The following is an 18348-nucleotide window of genomic DNA, read 5'->3' on the forward strand; positions in this document are numbered from 1 at the left end:
GACGAGCATCACACCTTTTAGTTAGCAAATATTGGAAGTCGTGTGATGTACTGTTAATGTATTGTTCCATACACATAAGTGGAAGGTTTCTGTATGCTTAGGTCTGGCACTGCTATCCTTAAATTATGCCCAAGTGTCATATTTGCATTTTTCATGTGTTTACGGTTCGGTCCACTTGCTTGGAGCAATATGGTGATGGGCAATCTATTTGTTGTTTGCGCTTAGGCATACAGTTTTTGTAATGTAATTACAAGATCAAAATGGCAACTTAAAAATGCAGTAGTAATAGAATCTGCTGTCTAAATTACTCACACCAGCAGTTGGACAAACTGAACACATAGCTCTTTGATATTTTCCTATGCCAGCTAGCCCCCAGATTTTGGTGGCGACGCATACTTTTCTGGAACAGTGTTAAAATGTGTTTAAAACGATTATCAGTTTTTACATAGCCAGAGTATGTATATTTATATGTTTTGGCAAAATTACGCTGCTATCTCCAGGGGCACAGAAACTTCATAAATGGTATGGTAAATTGTAATAAATTGGGTTATTAGTTGAGAGCAGTGAAAGCCCCACTCAAATAATACAATCCATGTCGGGGTGAACCACAAAAGGCAATAAATAAATGTGATTAACCCACTGGTAGATTGCCACAAAAGCCACCAGGCTTAATTTGGAGGCAATGTGTAAAATAATAATGCAGCACTCAAGCAGTAATAGAGTGAAACACAAGACAAATTCCAAATCAATTTAGAAAATGGAGCTAATTTGAATTAATAAAATGGCAAAATCCAATTAGTAGAACCAGAGAGATTTTTTTAACCATTTTTATTGACGATTGTTATCATGTAATACAGATTAGTACAATACTTCTGTCAATTTATCATGAATCATTGTTGCTCCAGGTTTCAACAGCTAAGAGTAGTTTGACATTCATTTTGTGCACAGTTGATTTACTCAATATGGTTAGTTCTAACAGTACTTAAAGGAAATCTAACAATGAACATACCCCACACCCACTGGCAAGTCATGATGAGGTTGATGTATATTGTCGTTGTATTTGGGAGACCACACACAATCTCTAGTGAGGCAGTATAGTAAACTTTGGGAGGGGCTTATTGGAGCGATAGGGCCAGGTGTGATGGGATGGGACACGTTAAAGCAGTTTCATTGTTAGCATGTGGGTCATAGCTCATGAGTGGATTATATGACCAGATGTGTGCATTCCAGGATTGCACACAGGCATCCACTGATGATTTTGGGGGAGCGGGAGTGGGGGGGGAAGTGAGGGTCTCATTCCAATTGGTGAGCTTGAATCTCTGGCCCAAAAGTAAGTTCAATCCCCATCTAGGGTGGCATGGTATCATCTTTGTGTCAGTCAGAGCATTTCTCCCACCCCTTAGAGATGGGTCTTTTACGCGAGCCTCTGTATTCTTCCCGTCTCAGTGCTTTTTATGTTAGGTCAGCCTGGCATGTCACATCCCTTTTCCATGTTTGCATGGCAGGAGGATAGGTTGATTTCCTCTTCCTTATTGATTGTCCTTTTTGTTAGTAGTGGTGACAGGTCTATGAATCTGGAGCTAATTTTGGATCTGGGGAATATGGCCACACACAGCTTTCTATCGAATGGAAATCCTCCTGTTGTTACCTTCCCTAGAAGAGTTGTCCAATAAGTCTGTAATTTGGGGTGTGCTCATTACATGAGTCGGAAATCAGTGTGTGGGTCACGGCATCTAGGGCAGTATGCATTGGGGAAAATATGGTTTAGAGCATGGGGAGTGAGATAAACCTGTGTAAAATGGTGAACTCTATGAATTTGAAACTGGCATTGCATGAGACCCTGTGGGGGTGCCCCAGGGCTGTTCACCATTCTTTGTTGTGTAGGGTGCGACATAATGTTGTCCCATTTGACTTAGTGGTTGCAGATTTTCGCTAGTATGCTCAATTGGAGCTTTATATAGGCAAGTGATCACGCGGTGCACAGACCCAATCATATGCACATTGTGAACTAAGGTGTGGGGGTTTGTTGACTCCTGCTCACCAGTGTTGCCTGTTCTGCGTCTATGGCTATACAGACGGACTGCGGTCAGACAAAATGAGATTGCTCCAATATCTGATATAACTGTCTCCGGTTCGAGGACCTGTATCTGGAGGGGATAAACCTATTTTGATCTGTATGGACCAGTGTAGGTAGTAGTGGCAGTAATCTGTCTGCAAATACTTTTCTTAGGATTTTATAATCTGTATTTAATATTGTGAGTAGTCTATATGAAGACCGCTATATAGGGTCTTTTCCTGGTTTCAGAATAGACACGACTAGCGCCTCTCTGGTAGTGGCTGGGAGCCTGCTGAATGTTCCTGCTAAGTTATATAATAGCAACTTAGGGGTCTGGTGGGTCTCAAATCTGTGGTAAGTCTGTGGGTAGTTTATCAGATTTTGGCGTCTTGCCTTTGGCCAGCATTTGGCAGACCTGTTATACATCCTTCTCAGTGAGCTGTGCTGCTAAGACTTCTCTTTGTTCTCATGCAGGCCGCAAAAAATCATGAAAAGTTTACTAGAGCTGCAGGTCTAGTGACTTTAATAACCTACTCGACCGAACTGTAATGTACTTGACCCGTAATCTGGTCTCTAATTGCGTGATCCTAGAAAATATTTTATTTTACAGATCCACCTGTTTCTTCATTATCACTTATGAGAGCACCTCTAAATATGCAAATTCAGCATTTCTGCTGTACAAAAACTATTTTGTTTGATTTAAGACTAAGCTTTTGCTCCTTGTGTAATAAAAAACTAGCCCACATATGGGCTACAAATAGCGTGCCTCTTAGTTCCCTAATAGCATTTTCATCAGAGCAGGAATGTTACTCAGTTCATGTTTAAAAACTCATTTTTAATGAATGCATTACTAATGTATGATTTAGTAGCGTACTGTCATTTACAAACAGCATATTTCCATTGAAATGGCCACAAACTTTCCACTAAAATGCAGTTTTACTGATGAAACAATATAGCGTATACAACAATCTGTAAATTGGGTTTCAGAAAAAATGTTTATCATTTGCACATCACTAAATAAAGTGTTCTGATATGTTTTCATTCTATTAAAAACCTTTTTTATCACACAGAATTACAAAAAGATGCTTTTATAACTACTCATATATATTTTGAAGGGTTTGAATAGTTCATTTAAAAGCTATTTAAATATTGTGCGTTGGGGGAAAAAACCTGCCATCCAAAAGCCTTTCATTTCACACTCTTTGTACAGCACGATTGTCACAGTTTACTTTTCTTTCTCTGAATACAAATATTAAGACCTAAGCTGACATTTGACAACCTCCTTGAGGACCGCCTTAAACTCATCCCACTCCATGAGATTAAAATGGCCGTGTCTGGATTGTGCTGGAAATATTCCTGAATTTTCCTGGTGTAGTGTGTCACGAAAACTCCTGCTCTTCCAATCATGAAAGCTGGAGCCTCAAGGTAGGTAGTGGTATTATGCATCACTAAAATTCCAACTCCTTTGGGCAAAGTTCAGGTAGTAGTTTTCCTAGGTAGCTAGTTAAATGGCCTCTTGTAGCGTTGTGGAGCATAGTATTTGATCCAACTGGATAGACGGGCGGAGTAGTACGAGTGTTCTCGAGTTTACACATTCCTAAGATGCCGGGAGTCGAGCAAGGGCCAGTGTGGTTGTGTTGTGCACCATGGCTTTAGCTGGCAAGGGTGGATGCTTTCAGTTAAGCATAACGTCTGATACGCTGTTGAAGTCACCCCCCTGTATCTGTAGGGTATCTGCCCATTCTGCTAACATTGGTCAGTACGTTCAAGAAGTGGACCTAGTCAACATTTGGCAAATAAAGGCTACCTAGTACTAGGGGTAGGCCATCAAGTTGACCCCCCGAAGGAGGACGTAGCGCCCTTTGGTGTCTATGATAGAATCTACAACTGCAAAAGGTGCTCCAGGGCTCAGCCAGATTCCTGTGCCCCTAGCAAGCACCAAGTAGGTCATATGTCTGTGCTTCCTCCCACTGGAACAAGCTTCCCTTGTCCATCCGGACCATCCAGGAGGAACTCCCCTTCCGGAGAGCTCTAAAAACCTTTCTCTTCTGTTGATACCAATTGAGTCAGACACAGCATCTGCTCTCACAGAAGCGCCGGGACACCCCGTTGGGGTATCTGTGCGCTATACAAGATTCCCTAAATAAATAAATAAATAAATATGGAGGAATTGGCCCTTCCATTTGTGCCTAATTTTGGCTACTTCAGTCTCACAGAGATGTGATTCCTGGAGGAACGCTTTATAGATTAGTCGCTGCTTTACCTGGTAGTGGATTTTGTGTTGCTTAGGTGCGTTATCCATCCCTTATATATTCCATGTGGTGACCAGGTACCTTCCCTGGGGACCCATGTCGTTCAGGAAATGCTTAACAGTGAGGAGGTTAACCAGACATCAACTTACGAAGACCAATTAAACAGAGAACGGAATACAAACATTTAGGTAACATCTATTCGGGTTATAACAGTGGTACCTGCGCTGAGAGGGGGCTGAGCACCATGGAGTGATCTACCATGAGCTGAAGTCATGGCCATCTTTAGCCCGGGTAGTGTTGTTATGGAAATCTGCCCAGCACTGCTTATTGTTGGGGTACAGGACCCAGCCCAAGGGAGTAACACTGGTAATATTCTGCTTGTTGCAGAAGGGGACCCAAGGAAGAGGCCCCTGTGTGGGAAGTAAGTGCATTTAAGGCCCCTGTGTGGGAAGTAAGTGTAAGCCTCTGTCTACATGGAGACATTGTGTATTGTTTGTCATCTTACTGTTCAGTTTGCAAACTCGTTTTTAGGTCCCGCCTGACCCAGCGCATGCGCTGGTCTCGCAAGACTTATTGAGAGGGTTCCAAAAAGTGCTACCAGGCCAGCCTAGAGCTACAGTGCATGTGCGCTGGCGCTGCGCTTTACCGTGATTACGTTCACTTTAGCGGCCGCACGGCCGCTTTGCATAGCCAATAGGTCTCGCTTTTGGGACCTTATAAGTATTTAGTTATGCAACTGTTGCATGGCTAAACACTTATAAGGTCCCAAAGGCGAGACCTATTGGCTATGCCAATGCTTGTTGAATGTGCTTGCCAGAGAATTCATAGCCAGGCCATCCAGCAACGGATTATAGCTGATAACCCTAACTGGTGCCACTCTTGTGGAACTGCAGCTCTGAAATCTTGCCATCTGTTTTGGCTCCGGATAGAGGAGATTTGCCGAGCCAATGAAACGCATCCCAAAATTAAAATGCCACAGGACTTTCTGCATTTACTGTTACCAAAAGTGTCCAAGCTTTCTCTACATCTACTGTGGAGTAAACTTTAATTGCACGTGCCTATCCCCCTTTGTTCTAAAATATACATGTCTGGACGGATCAGCACCATTCCTTAAATATACTAACGAGGGCTCGGAATTATTTAATTTGGTGACTTCTACATTCTCACCCTGTGCCGTTTTTAGTTGAAGCATCATTTGTGAGAGTCTCCCGAGGTGAACCATATTGCTTCAGTGCGTAATCACTGGGATTTGTCTCGGTGTGACCATAGGTGTCTCACTCAGAATGCTTTCCTCAGAATCTTGACATCCAGATTGATCACCCAGAGGAATTTTTAAAACTTTAATCCTTCATGGCTTCATGACCCATGTCAATTGCAGAGTTCAACTGGCATTGAACCCTGCAGTGCGCAACTTTCTAGGATATGGTATCGTCTTCCAATTTTATTACTCTATAGTTGATGATTAACTTGTAGGAAAACTTATGCTCAACATAGTTAGCCTGAGTGGTTTATGGTGTTGAGCCAGTGATAAAAGGTGTAGGCATGAATGGTTTATTTGGAAAAGATATGGCAGATGCCATAGGTCTCATCTATTCATTATGAAAAATTACAACAAAATCAATAAGCCTGACTTTAATTAAAAAAAAATATATATGTTGAAACCAGGAGGCTTTTAGGAGTGGATTGTTATTACACAGTTAATTGTACGGCATTTTGTTGCATGGAATATCAGTTTACTTATAGAAAGCTAGGATTTTGCTCTTGGTTACATTTGACAAACCTGGGGTCATATTTGCCAGACCCACTTTGGGTGGCCTCGCTGTTGTAGTTACCTTCTAAGCTGGCCCTTGTAATAATTAAAAAATAAATACTGTACTTGTATTTGTACGTAGTCTTTGGTAGAGCCCTCTTCTCTCTGTTCGAGTGACATTCACAATCTTCTTCTCCCCATGACTGCATACTGTATTGGATGGTTTAATAGATTTCTGCCATGGGCTCTATTTACCGAACAGCTTTTTTGCTAGTTCGCTTATGCAGACTACTACCTGAAAATGAATGTGCTTCAGTATCTGTGTTAGCGGTTAAGCCTTCTGTTGACAATATTTTTTTTTCATAGGGTCATTTCCATTTCTTCCAGTTTTGTTCCTGTTGTTTTAGAGTATTCTGCAACTCCCCACACTGCCCTACAGGTTCACTTACTTGTCACAGATTAACTGCAGCTAGCTGAATTCTGTGAGACTACTGTTTGTATACTGGGTGGCCATCTTGGAATAGTATTGTCCATAGTGTATGATCCCTTCCAAGATGGTCACCATGTTTAAAATCGTAATTTTGGCCACCTTGGATTAGTACAACAGGTAGTTTCTATAGAATTTAGCATTCAAAGATGGCAGCCCAGTTTGCTGTTTACTGAGTGGACTTCTTGGAATGGTATTGTGCATCATGAGTCATTCTCTTACTGCTCTCAGATGGCCAGCAAGCTGCTTCTAAATGTGGTAGCTACGTTGGAAAGAGTAAAACAATGATGTACTATGTATAATTGCATTGCAAGATGGACATCTGCTTTTACAATGTATTTATATTTTTGTGTTGTAAGTATTTGCCAACCAAGATTAGGTGACAGCATGTTTTCTTTTTATCTTCAATTTGCTTGCTGAGTTTGTGTTTCTGTTTTAGTGCAGCTTGATAAGTTGGTGAATGCTGGAATGAATCAGTGGGTGGGTGAACGGCTTTTTGAGTTTGAGGTTGTGAAACCGAGTGCATGTATGTTAGCTTAATGAGTGCCTAAGTGCACCTGTGACTGGAAAGGCACTTTCAGTTATGAAGCAGACCTATTGGTATTGCCAAGGTTTGTTTTATTTCGCTTTTCTTTTGATAGTAATGTTTTGTTTCTTACATCTGTTTGTTTAAATAGTTTTTTCCTTTCCTAGCCCATGGAGAAGAAGTTTATTTCCATAAGATGGACCCCATTGGAAGAGGGTGGAGTCCGGGAGCTGCTCACCTTTGTTACCAGTGGCATTGTGAAACATAGGGTTGTTTTATTAGGCAAGGCAGAACAACCAGTAAAGAAAAAGGTAAGCGTTCTTTTCCCAATACTCAAAACTTTCAATTGTCCTAATGAGTAATTAAATTTAGTATTTTTATTATTTTTTAATTTTTAGCGCATCCTTTCAAATATAAATCTTTTTCCAACACTTTGGCAGATTACTACCCTTTTCCAAAATGTATAATCTTTGACAGTGCTGTAAAGTATAGAGATCTGCCGGTTCAGGTAACTCTTTCTGGCCCAGATCTGTGATCTGACCAACCAAGGGAAACATGCTTAAGTTGTCCTGGTGTCATTTTTTTCTGATGCCTGCCCATGTCTGCATTCTATTTGGAGCAGCAACATGCAAGCAGTGAGAGGCTTTCTGATTTTTAGATTCCAGCTGTGCCCAAATAAAGGCCTGATTTTTAAAGGATACCAAATGTAATTTTTAAATCAATGGTGACTTCTCTGCTTTAATCGCAGTACTTGATTAATTTATGGTGGAAGAAGGAAGAAGCATTTGTATAGGTATTTGGTTGGCACGGAGTAATAGTAGTTGCCACAAAGTTCCCTGAGATTGAACTCCAAAATGCTATCCATGACTGGACTGTAGTCAGACGAGTTTCTTGGAGGGGGTTACTGGTTTTGCATGTTTGTGGATCGAAGGTAATACTGTTCCTCGGTGTAGACCGGAAGACGAAATCTTAATTGTCAGAAGCAATGCATCAAACGTTAAAGAATGCGGGCAATGGAATGAATCTTGAGAGACTACAGTTACACAACGTGATTTATTTGTGTAATTGAAGCGAGATTTGTATTTGTTGTATCGTGAAAATTTAATTTTGAACTGTTTTATGATACATTTTCTGTTTACCATTCCTTGGCTGAATCCGCTCTTCATATTTTTGTTTGAGTGCTCTAAGAATATTTGCTAGATGTTTGGCAGGGCATGATGGTGTTGAAGGTCTGTCTGAAGATGGTGTTGAAGGTCTGTCTGAAGATGGTGTTGGTATCTGTGAGGCATTTTGGAACGGTGGTCATTCGTTTTTTTTCTTTGTGATGTGATGCTGTATGTATTTGTGACAGATTTGCTTCAGTATGGAGGATGCAAAATTGTAAATCTTTGCCAAGTGGTGGGCCAGCGTGGATGGTGCTAGGTGTCCAGTTCAGAGGGATAGGTGGAGGTTATTGGGCATAAGTTGAAATACTACAGTTATAGAATGCATGGTGAGGCTGTGGGGGACATAAGAGATATTTAGTCTACATGTATAAATCTTCTGCTATGGAGGTCTGTTTTATCGTTGTATTCTTTGAGAGGACATCTAGAACTATGATATATAAAGCAGTAAAGTTTCCCCTTCTGTAAATTATAAGGATATTGCAAGTCACCTAGGAGTTCCATAACCATGTAGATGAACAAGGAATGTTCTCCAGGGGGCACTTTATCCCATATGATACATGGTCAAACCATCACCTTTCCCACAAACCACTTAAAACCTTGGTGCGTAGAACTTTCTTATGAAAGAGTGAACATGATTGCAAACATGAAGAATAAAAATAAAACGTCTAGTGCAAAATTAAACACAACATAAACCTGTTAGATATTTGTTGCAAACCGGTATTGGAAATATTTCAATACAAGTCAGTTCGAAAAAACAAACCAAAAAAAGATGCAGATGCTCAAAATGTTTAGAAACATGCAGAAAGATTCTAGGTTTTCTCTATGTAAGGAAAGCAAAAAAATAAACATTCTCTCTGCTTGTCATTGCTATGTTATAAGGAGCTTCTAGAGCGTTTGTTCACCAACAGGTTTCATGGCGCTGGGAGCATTAACAGCAGAGCATTGTAAGTTATTAAAATAGAACCAAAGAAAGAAAAGCAACATTGTTTTTGTTGCTCTGAACAGCTGCTTCAGTTATGCTCTGTGACCTGACCTGCTTTTGACCTCTGCTGTTGGCTCTCGCAACAGGCATTTAGACGTCAAACTCGATTGTAATAACTTGGAATAGTTAAGTCCTGACGTCTTTTTACGTGCATGTTTTAACAACTTGTATGTATACTATTGTTGTTTTTGCACCTGTCTTTCATGCTTATATGGCTGTTCAGAGCTGAATAAAAAGAATTCTGATTCTGATATGGATTTTTGTTTAATGTTTTTTCAGAAGAGCCTTTGGGAAGCTATAAAAAAGAAAAATGGTTCAGCACCCTTAAATTCTGCGAGGCCGAAGAAAAGGGACTCTAACATGAAAACAGTTAACCAAACTAAGAGTGTTTCAGAGAAGAACAACTATAAAGGCGTTGAAAGGGTTAGGAGCCCATTGCAGTCATGTGAAAACATAGCAGTGGCTGAAGGCATAAAATCCCTAAAAATGTTTACCCAAAAAAATGTTGAAAACAAAATGTCTTCATCCCCCATCAGACTTCAACGAAAAGAACGTTATGCAGTCACTGATGCGTCAGATATACTAAGAAGCTCAACTACGTATTCTGTTCTTTGTGCAGATACGTACTGTGAATCCTTGCAAGGGGTTACAGCTTCGTCCAGTGTTCATAAAGAATTTCATTTTGTTGAAGAGGCTGCAGGTGAAGGTGAGGTAGAGCAGAGATTATCCATATCGCCCATTAATCCTATTGGTCGGGACTCTCGAGTGACTTGTACTCCTGGTTCTTTGAAGAGGTCAACAACTTACTCTGTTATTGGCTCATCTGGGTATCGAGGATCATTTCAAACAACCACAACTGCCACCATTCTGCAAGACGATTTTAATTTCAATGTGGAAAAAACTGTTACTCCTCAGGCCTTCCTCAATGGTTTGGTGAATGAAACCCCAGACAGAGGGACACTTAATTGTGGAAATAGACCAGTTTATACCCCGGATCAGAAGGCTTTTTTCCCAACTCCCCTTAGTCAACGGAAATTTTTAAGTCCAGACTCATTTGTTAATGACAGTTACCAGCCTGACGAAGATGTTGGATCCCCAGAAATTGTTCCTATTCTGTCTCCAGATCAGTTTGTAAGGGAAAATATTTCTTCAGTAAAGACTTCCCTAAATCCACAGCAATATGAATCCTTGCTCTTGTCTTTCCAGTCCTCTAGTGTGAATGTTTCACTGTCCTCGTTTTCAAGCTCTCCACCTTCAGGACATCCATGTGTAGCTGAAGAACAAAAGAAAATATTACCTCATGTATCTGTGTGTGAGGAATCGGATTTGTCTAACATTACTTTAGATGAGTTTAAACCACTGCCATCGAGATTAACCTTTTTTATTAAGCCACAACAAGAGTGTAACAGTTTGGAAATTGTCCAGCACAAAAGGGGTCAAGTTAATTCTGAGACTGTTGTCAAAAGTAAACCTGATGGTGGAAATGAGAACAGCAAGAAGGCGAATACCCCTCCAAAGGCTAGACGATGTCTTAAAAGCTCATTGGCAAACTATGAAGGCAATGTTCTAGAAAAAAGGAAGAGTGTCCGGTTTCTGGAACTTCCTGTTATTGATGTGGCCACTTGTTCAACAAATGTCCGAGAAGCAGACCTCTCAAGTCCTGATCCTCTTAGACCAAGTTTGGTTTGCAGAAAAAGAAAAAGTGGAGAACTAATAGAAAATGTTATTGCTAAAGTCTCAACAAATGACCATCCAGAATTAACCAGACCTGAGCGAACGATAGCACCTCTTATGAAAGTAAAGCAAGCCAGTATGCAAAAAGGATATGTTACAAGACACAGAAGTGAAGAGCAGAAAAACCAAAGAAAGAAAGCGGGTAAGATTTTCACTTCATTTGACTTTCACTGCTACTTGCATGAAAATAGTGTTAGTTTTTAATCCTGGAATTTTTATTTTTTATAAAACCTAATTTAAGATGTATGTGTATGATTGTAAATGTCTTTTATACATGATTTTCATTTATTTTTATGGCTATTATGTCTGTCATAATATTGTTTTGGATACAAGTATGCTTTCTCATTGCTGATGTGAGGATTGTAATGTTAACTAGCATAAGTAACTATAAGCTGAACGCATAAGGGTTCACCATACTTTTTATCTTTTTGATTTGTCTGCTGCATTGTTGTCACTGTAATTAAGTGGTACCCCCATTACATCCAAAGAGAAACTCATATCTGAAGTTAATTTTTGCTCTTTGGAGGAAGACTAGGCTTAGCACGTAGGGCTGGATTACTTATTTGAGGAGTAAGTGGCTATATCTACCCACTTTATGCACTTTTTTGTCACTTTTCTGAGCGTAGTATGAAATTAAGTTTTGGGATATTTTTGTGAACAAAGTCATTGATTGCTTGGTCTGTTTGATGTGCACAGTGAGAAATTGACACTACTGATCTTCAAAGGTATTCTGCACTCTACTGTATGGAAGAGTTAAATGAAGTGATAAATAGATGCTTATAGGTTATACATCTAGTAACTGGAGTTAGAATACTGTTTTTCCTCCTCTGTAAAACGTAATCTGTTCAGTTATACATTTAATACATTTTATTCCCTGACCAAGAATTCTTCATGACTGAACTGCCGTTTCCTGTTTGGCTCAGATCATTGAGATGTGTGTCTGTTTGGTACCTCCTGTCCCGTTTCTCTTGTTCAGAATCATCGCACTTGTTAATTTATAGGTATGGCACTTAGTGCAGCTTTCAAAGTATAGTTGAGGTAATATGTTAACACTCCCAGTGGATCATAAGTGTTGTGTGTTACGTTTAGAGTTTTGCATTGGTGCCCATTTCTTGAAGGCCAATGCGATGCTAAAAGTTTCAGGATATTGATGTAAGACACATGTACACATAGAATGATCAACTGTTCACAATAGCAGCTCAAGAACGGTTGCAGTTAAATTTACCGCTCCCTGTATCGTTCCCATAGGATGCGGCGCCACTCCCAGTGCTAACTATCTAAAGAACGCCCTAAGACTTAAAAATACAACAACATGAGGGAGAAGCGCACTTACTTGGCAGTCTAGTCAGTTTTAGCCAAACTAAAAAGTCTCAAGAGAACAACTAATATGCTGCATATCTATTAGTTCATGTTGACCTTTAACATCACTGACATATGTTTAAAGTACTCCGATATTATTAAATATTAGTTTAAAGCTGCACCATGCTATGTTACAGAAGTACTACATCTCCAGTTTGGAGAATTAGATGTGGTAATTCATAGATTAAACTGTGTGTGTGCTATTTTTATTATATTTTTTAATTATGTTGCCTTTTCTGTCGCTTAATATTGTGCTCTTGATGCTTTTCAATTTGTATTGGTATATGTAATTTATATGGTTTTTTATATTGTCAGTATGTTTTTAACAGTCCTGAAGAAGTCCCAACTTTTGGGGACGAAAGATGTTGGCTGTGTCCATGTTGCACTATCAAGCAAGAAATAAAGAATGAACATTTTAATTGATCTATTAATTGAAATGTTGTGTATGTTTGAACACTGAATTGTTGGAAGATACTAGACTTCTCTTTTGTCTCAAAACTAACGACTGCCATTTAACTGTGCTTCTATCTCATGCTGTTGTATTTGTAAGAATGATCAACTGTGTTAAGGGCTACAGAGAGAAAGTAAGAGTTGCTGTATTGAAGTGGAGTTTTGTACATGATTATATAATGATGCAGCATGATTTGAAACTGGATTGGTTATGCAGAAGGTGATATTGCATTTTGGATGGCAACTGCTTTTCCAGTTATCTTCTTGAGAAATAGCGGGACCGTGTTAGGTTGGTAATTAGAAGAGTAGCATCCCCCATCCCCCCCCCCCCCGTAACTGGGCGCACTCTTCTGTTGTGTATGCATTTGGGAGAATTTCTTCAAGGAGTCAACTATTTTTTTATTTTGTTTAGTTTTTCTCTTTATTTAAATATTTGTTTTCTTCTCTTTTGCATTTTTCTAACTGTAGAAACATGGATGCAAAAGTTAGATTACTTCGAAGCTAATTTTTTAAAAAAGTATTCTGAAAATCAGTGGTACTAACAATCATGCATAACATGGCAGAAGCATAAAACATAAAAACCATGGAGGGATAGGAAAATGAGTGAGGGGGGGTGTGAAAGATGAGAAGCGTTACAGCACTAGACTGTAAAGAATATTAATATAGTGGAATGCTGGCATCTCAATGCTAAATCCTAAGTACTTCAAGGGGCATTAATTAATGCAGAATAAAATCATTACGCATCTCCTTCCATCCGCGTCCTACGTTACTATGTAGAGTACTGGTGTCCCACTTAACTATGGGCAGAGAGCAGAGGCATGCAATAGCAAGGATATAAATCAAAATCAATAGAGCAAGGAGCATACACTTTTTATCTGATACTGTCAGAGCATATGTTGATGATAACCTGTCTGGTGTTTAGCCCTGTATTAATATATACCAATATTGAAACAAATTGTGCCATTTGATTATTCAATTTATGTGACATTCCCTCACAGTAGCAAACTTTTATCAATCCAGTGTTCTATTACTCCAAAATGTCCGTGTATGAAAGTGACATAGTATTCTTATTGTGGGCACTGTGATTGTGGTAGCCAGCCATCTACGATGATGAACCATCCATACATTTTGCCAGTATGTAGCAAGCCTTGTTAGGAAACACAAATTGTGAATTGGGTCACATCTCATGCATTGCACCTCCAACAGTTATTGTGTGGGAGTAGTCTTGCCCAATGTAATCTCACAACCCTCTTGGTCGGACCATCTGTTTAACACTTTATATGCTATTGAGCCTTTATAAGTATCCTAGCCCCTATATTTCTTGGAGGCAGACTGATATTAGAAGTCAAAACTTGGTCGCCTACCTTGCAATGCTGCCAACCACGATGCTCACCTACTCTCTTTGGCTTTGCTTACTCTACATCAGAGAGATATACCTCTTGAAAGAGAACAATGTCTGCATGTTTGGAAGGTTGGAGACCTACTTTAGGGCATGCTGAGAGGAGATGGGATAAGGGATGTGGATTTGAGCTGCATCCGGTATCTATTTCTGTAGAAGGTACAAGCTCTGAAAAGTAAAGTAAATTTGTGGATTCTGATTTACAATTTATGGGAGCTACACTCCAACTCTATTTTTGGAGGGTTCTTACCCAGGGCAGCCTATATGTATAGTCATAAGGACCAAATCCTCTTTGTTGGAAGAATGGGTAGGTCATTGTGTTATCAAGTATGAGTGTATATTGCATTTACTACATAGGCAATAAAGCATAAGTGTTTGGTTTATTGGGGAGTAATCAGCCGGAATGGGCAGGTGGTACCACCAAGAACAAATAGTATTTTACAAGTAAAGGTGGAGCAGGTGCACTAGGAAACGATTATCTTTCATAAAATGTCCAGGAATTTAGCCATGTTTTCAGGAGGGAAAATTGATAAGAGTAAGAAGTAGAATTCTACCTATAATAGATCTGTGAACAGAAGCTGTAACATATGCTTACCTACATGATAGACAGGGGGCAAGGTATCCGTCTGCACTTACGGGTGTTTATTTCAAGTAAGTGATGCACATGTTCATTGTTAGTTCAAGTACCTTCCTCTGTCCCACTGTAGAAGCCTTCAATGGGGATCTTGATTTGCTTCTCTGAGGCCAGCGTTTCTGCTGTTTGAGACAAACTGTATCAGAACTTCGAGTGGTTGCTTGTTTTAAAATAGTCCCTTTTAGCAATTCTGTGGTAACCATGTTGACTAGCAGAACAAAGGGATTGGTTTCTGTTTGGTGCCATCAATACTTCCATCTCTGAGTTTTCCATAGGGTCTGGGAAATCCTTTAGCTCATTTGGATCATCATACTCTGTTGGCTTTCCATTCAGCATGATAATCATACCTGCAGAGTCCGGTAATCAAATTTAAATATCTTTCTGACGAAAACCTAGGTTGCAAGGCTGCACGTTTCTTAATTTTACGTACTTTCTTCTGCAGAGTAGTCGGCTACTGTCAATATTGAGTGATAGTTCATCTCAAAATATATCTCCTCTGTTTAGCAGCTTGTAGAATGAACATGTTAGTGGAAAAATAGGCACACTATTACTGTGTGTGTGGATTGTCACTGTTTGCTGGTGTACGGTTCATATGCAATGTACCCTCTGAAATTCAGAACTCTGGGCTCAGTGAAGGTGAATCCTGTTAAGAATGGGATCAGATCTGTCAGAAAATGTAGGGTAATGCCGCTTTTAACTTTTTCAGGTATCCCATAGAGTTGTATGTCTCACCTGGAACAGCCTTACTCGTCAGTAAGATTCCTTCTTAGAAACATCACGTCTTGGCGTCAGTCCAGTAGGGCCTCCAGTCTTTCTTCAGCTGCCTTAAATCTGCTGTCCATGTCATCCAGCCTTATGTTAAAAAATCGCTCAGTGCAGATGGAGTGGACTTGAGATGACATATCATTTAGTATATTGTCCAGTTTGATGGCAGAGAGCTCCTTTGTCAGTACATTGAGCATTGTTTGAGACATTGTGGTAGTGATGGTGTTTGGTTTGGATTTGAAGCCAGTGAGAACTGCGTTAAACAGTAAATGTCTGGACAAATGTGTGGGTGACATGTTCCCAGCCTATTAAGGTTTATCAAAGAATGAGCACCAACTGAGCCCACTTTTATGCCTGGCTCTCTTAGTTTGTCATATGCATAGTCCTATGTCTTTAATTCAATATTTCACAGTTTAGTTTAAGTTGCGATAGGCCCCTATGTTTATTCTCACATTTGAATTTGAGTTGATTGTAGTCTGCTTTTTCTCAAGGACCACCCTCTTATGTATACTACTTGGCCCAATTTAGGAAGCAAACCAGCATCCTACTACTTCCCTGGTGGTGTATGATCGGCATGACTATCCCATGGTAGTGTGAAGAGAGTCTAGACTGGTGCAGTGACACAGCAAAAGCAACATCAAAGACTAAACAGTTTAGACACTTTGTGGGGCCACCTCACCTTCTTTGAGGGAGTCTACCATAAATAAAAATGTTAATGACCCAACCTTGCGTCGGAAGACCCGGTCAGCCAGCGCTTCCAGATATATTTGCATCAGTCGTATCATCAACGTGAGACTCCATCCTTGACTTCCAGGCGGTCATCAACTTATTCCCGCAGGTCTGTCACCACTGACCACTCCAAATAACGTCTCTGAGGCCTGCGAATGCTGTGAGGACTATTACACTGCGCTGCTAGCATTCACATCCCCAGAGTGGGTACAGTCTTCCTCCCTGGTGCAGTCCCTGTGCTGGAACTGGACTCAGCCTGTTGTACTGTGAATGGTAACAGATTCATGTCACAGCTTCATCCAACTGATGGCCTTAGTGATATAGTGTGCTGTCGGCCACCATGACGCTCCACAGGAAGCAGCTCTGGCCCGGTAAGCTAGATGGACAGGAGCAACTTCATTGACCTTGTCGGTGATCTGCTTCCCTTCCTGCACAGCTCCGCCTGGTAGCTGGTGCCCCTGCAGGCTCACTGACCCTCTCTGGTTGGTGGTTCGAGGCCCTCCTCCACCTGGAGGCTTCCGCCTGTGCCTCATCCCTGGTGGGCTAGTGGGGAGCCACTTCGCTCAGCTACTGGTCTGCCTTCTGTCCATTTTCTTTCTGCCTCTTTTTTGCTTTTTTCACTCTTGTTTGTTTTCACATTTTCTCCTTGCTTTTTGCCGTGCCCCTGCCACTACTCGACCCGCCCCCCCCCCCTGCGGCGAGCCCCCTTCCTAGTGCTGTTTCCCGCTTTCCTCCTCCCAGCTCTCCTCCTCACACTACTTATTGACAGCCGTGCAGCAGGAGCGCTGCCGGTGCACCAAATGCAAGCCCATCTGCACCCGTCCGCGTCCAGCGCCATGGACCCTGGTTCTCGGACCTTCCACTGATACGACGCCAGCTCCCGCCTCACCATTAACACCAGACGCCATGCTGCCTGTTAAAAAAAGATATATATCTATACATATACATACATAATACAATTTTTTTTTAAACGCAATTTACTTTTTAACTTAAACTACACACCAAAAAATTCTGTACCGGCATGTGTGAGAATCAGGTACATAGTTATTGTTATATGGTCAGAATGTAATATAGCATTAGCCAAATCACTATCATAGGTAGTGGTAAAGATGTATGCATCAGACCAGTCTACTTCATTGCCTGTACAGTATCCTCAATTTATTATCGTGGTGAGATAGTAAGCAGAGTACCTGGCCAATCCGCCATCTGCCCCAAGCTAATAGAGTCCAAGTTCCACCTTCTGCTTTATTTTTTGCTTCTATTCTATTGGTCGCGTCTGTGGATTGCAGGGCTAAGTATGTCTGATTTTCTTTTTTTTTTGGGGGTTTGTTTTGTTTGATCTGTTTATTGTTATTTACACAATAATATATAACATGACAGTGAATTCCTCCAGGAGGTTATCCCATGTATACAGAGCGTCTTAGCAGAAATAGGGAGATCAATATATTTACCAACTTAGCAAACTAATCAACTTTAGGCATAACGTTGCTCGAAGACTTCCTTCATAACGGATATTACACATAGTTACGGGCTAAGTATGTCTGATATGGCTCTCAAATATTTTGCGTTCTAGACCTTGCAGGCGTCATCTGGCTACAATCCTTTGTTGAGTTGTTACAGAAAGCCAAACCCCGGCGCTGCTCACTTGCCATTGGCAGTGGACCACTGCCCAGTGTAATGGCTATACACCTCTGTAGGAAAGTAGGATCTGCCTACATTGTTACCCCCACTTTTTGCTGGTGTTCTGTTTTTGGACTAGTCTGACTGGGGTCCTGGTAATCAGGACCCCCCAGTCACTGTGTTCCTCCCTAAATTTGACTGTGGTAAGTACTTTGGAACCTTCCCAATTGGATACTGGTGTACACATGTAAGTCCCTAGTATATGGTACTAAGGTACCCAGGGCATAGGTACACAGGGGTCTCTCCTGGGCTGCAGCATGGATTATGCCACCCATGAGAGACCACTCCAATTGTGACTACAAGCATGCCATTGCAGACTGTGTTAGCTGGTGCTAGCACTGCTTATGACAGATATACGTTTTCTTATATCTGAGGTCAC

The 18348-nt window shown here is 40.7% G+C and overlaps 1 protein-coding gene across 2 annotated transcripts in view; it reads left to right on the plus strand.

Annotated features, from left to right (window-relative positions):
* The window catches only part of ASPM (assembly factor for spindle microtubules), a 393967-nt gene that overhangs the window by 910 nt on the left and 374709 nt on the right, over window positions 1-18348 (plus strand). For both annotated transcript variants that reach the window (XM_085601843.1, XM_085601844.1), the window contains exons 2-3: window positions 7239-7382; window positions 9499-11095. In XM_085601843.1, coding sequence (XP_085457969.1) covers window positions 7239-7382; window positions 9499-11095 — 1741 coding nt within the window. The remainder of the gene's footprint in view (window positions 1-7238; window positions 7383-9498; window positions 11096-18348) is intronic.

This window comes from Triturus cristatus, chromosome 4_2 (assembly GCF_964204655.1).
Source record: "Triturus cristatus chromosome 4_2, aTriCri1.1, whole genome shotgun sequence".
NCBI lineage: Eukaryota > Metazoa > Chordata > Amphibia > Caudata > Salamandridae > Triturus > Triturus cristatus.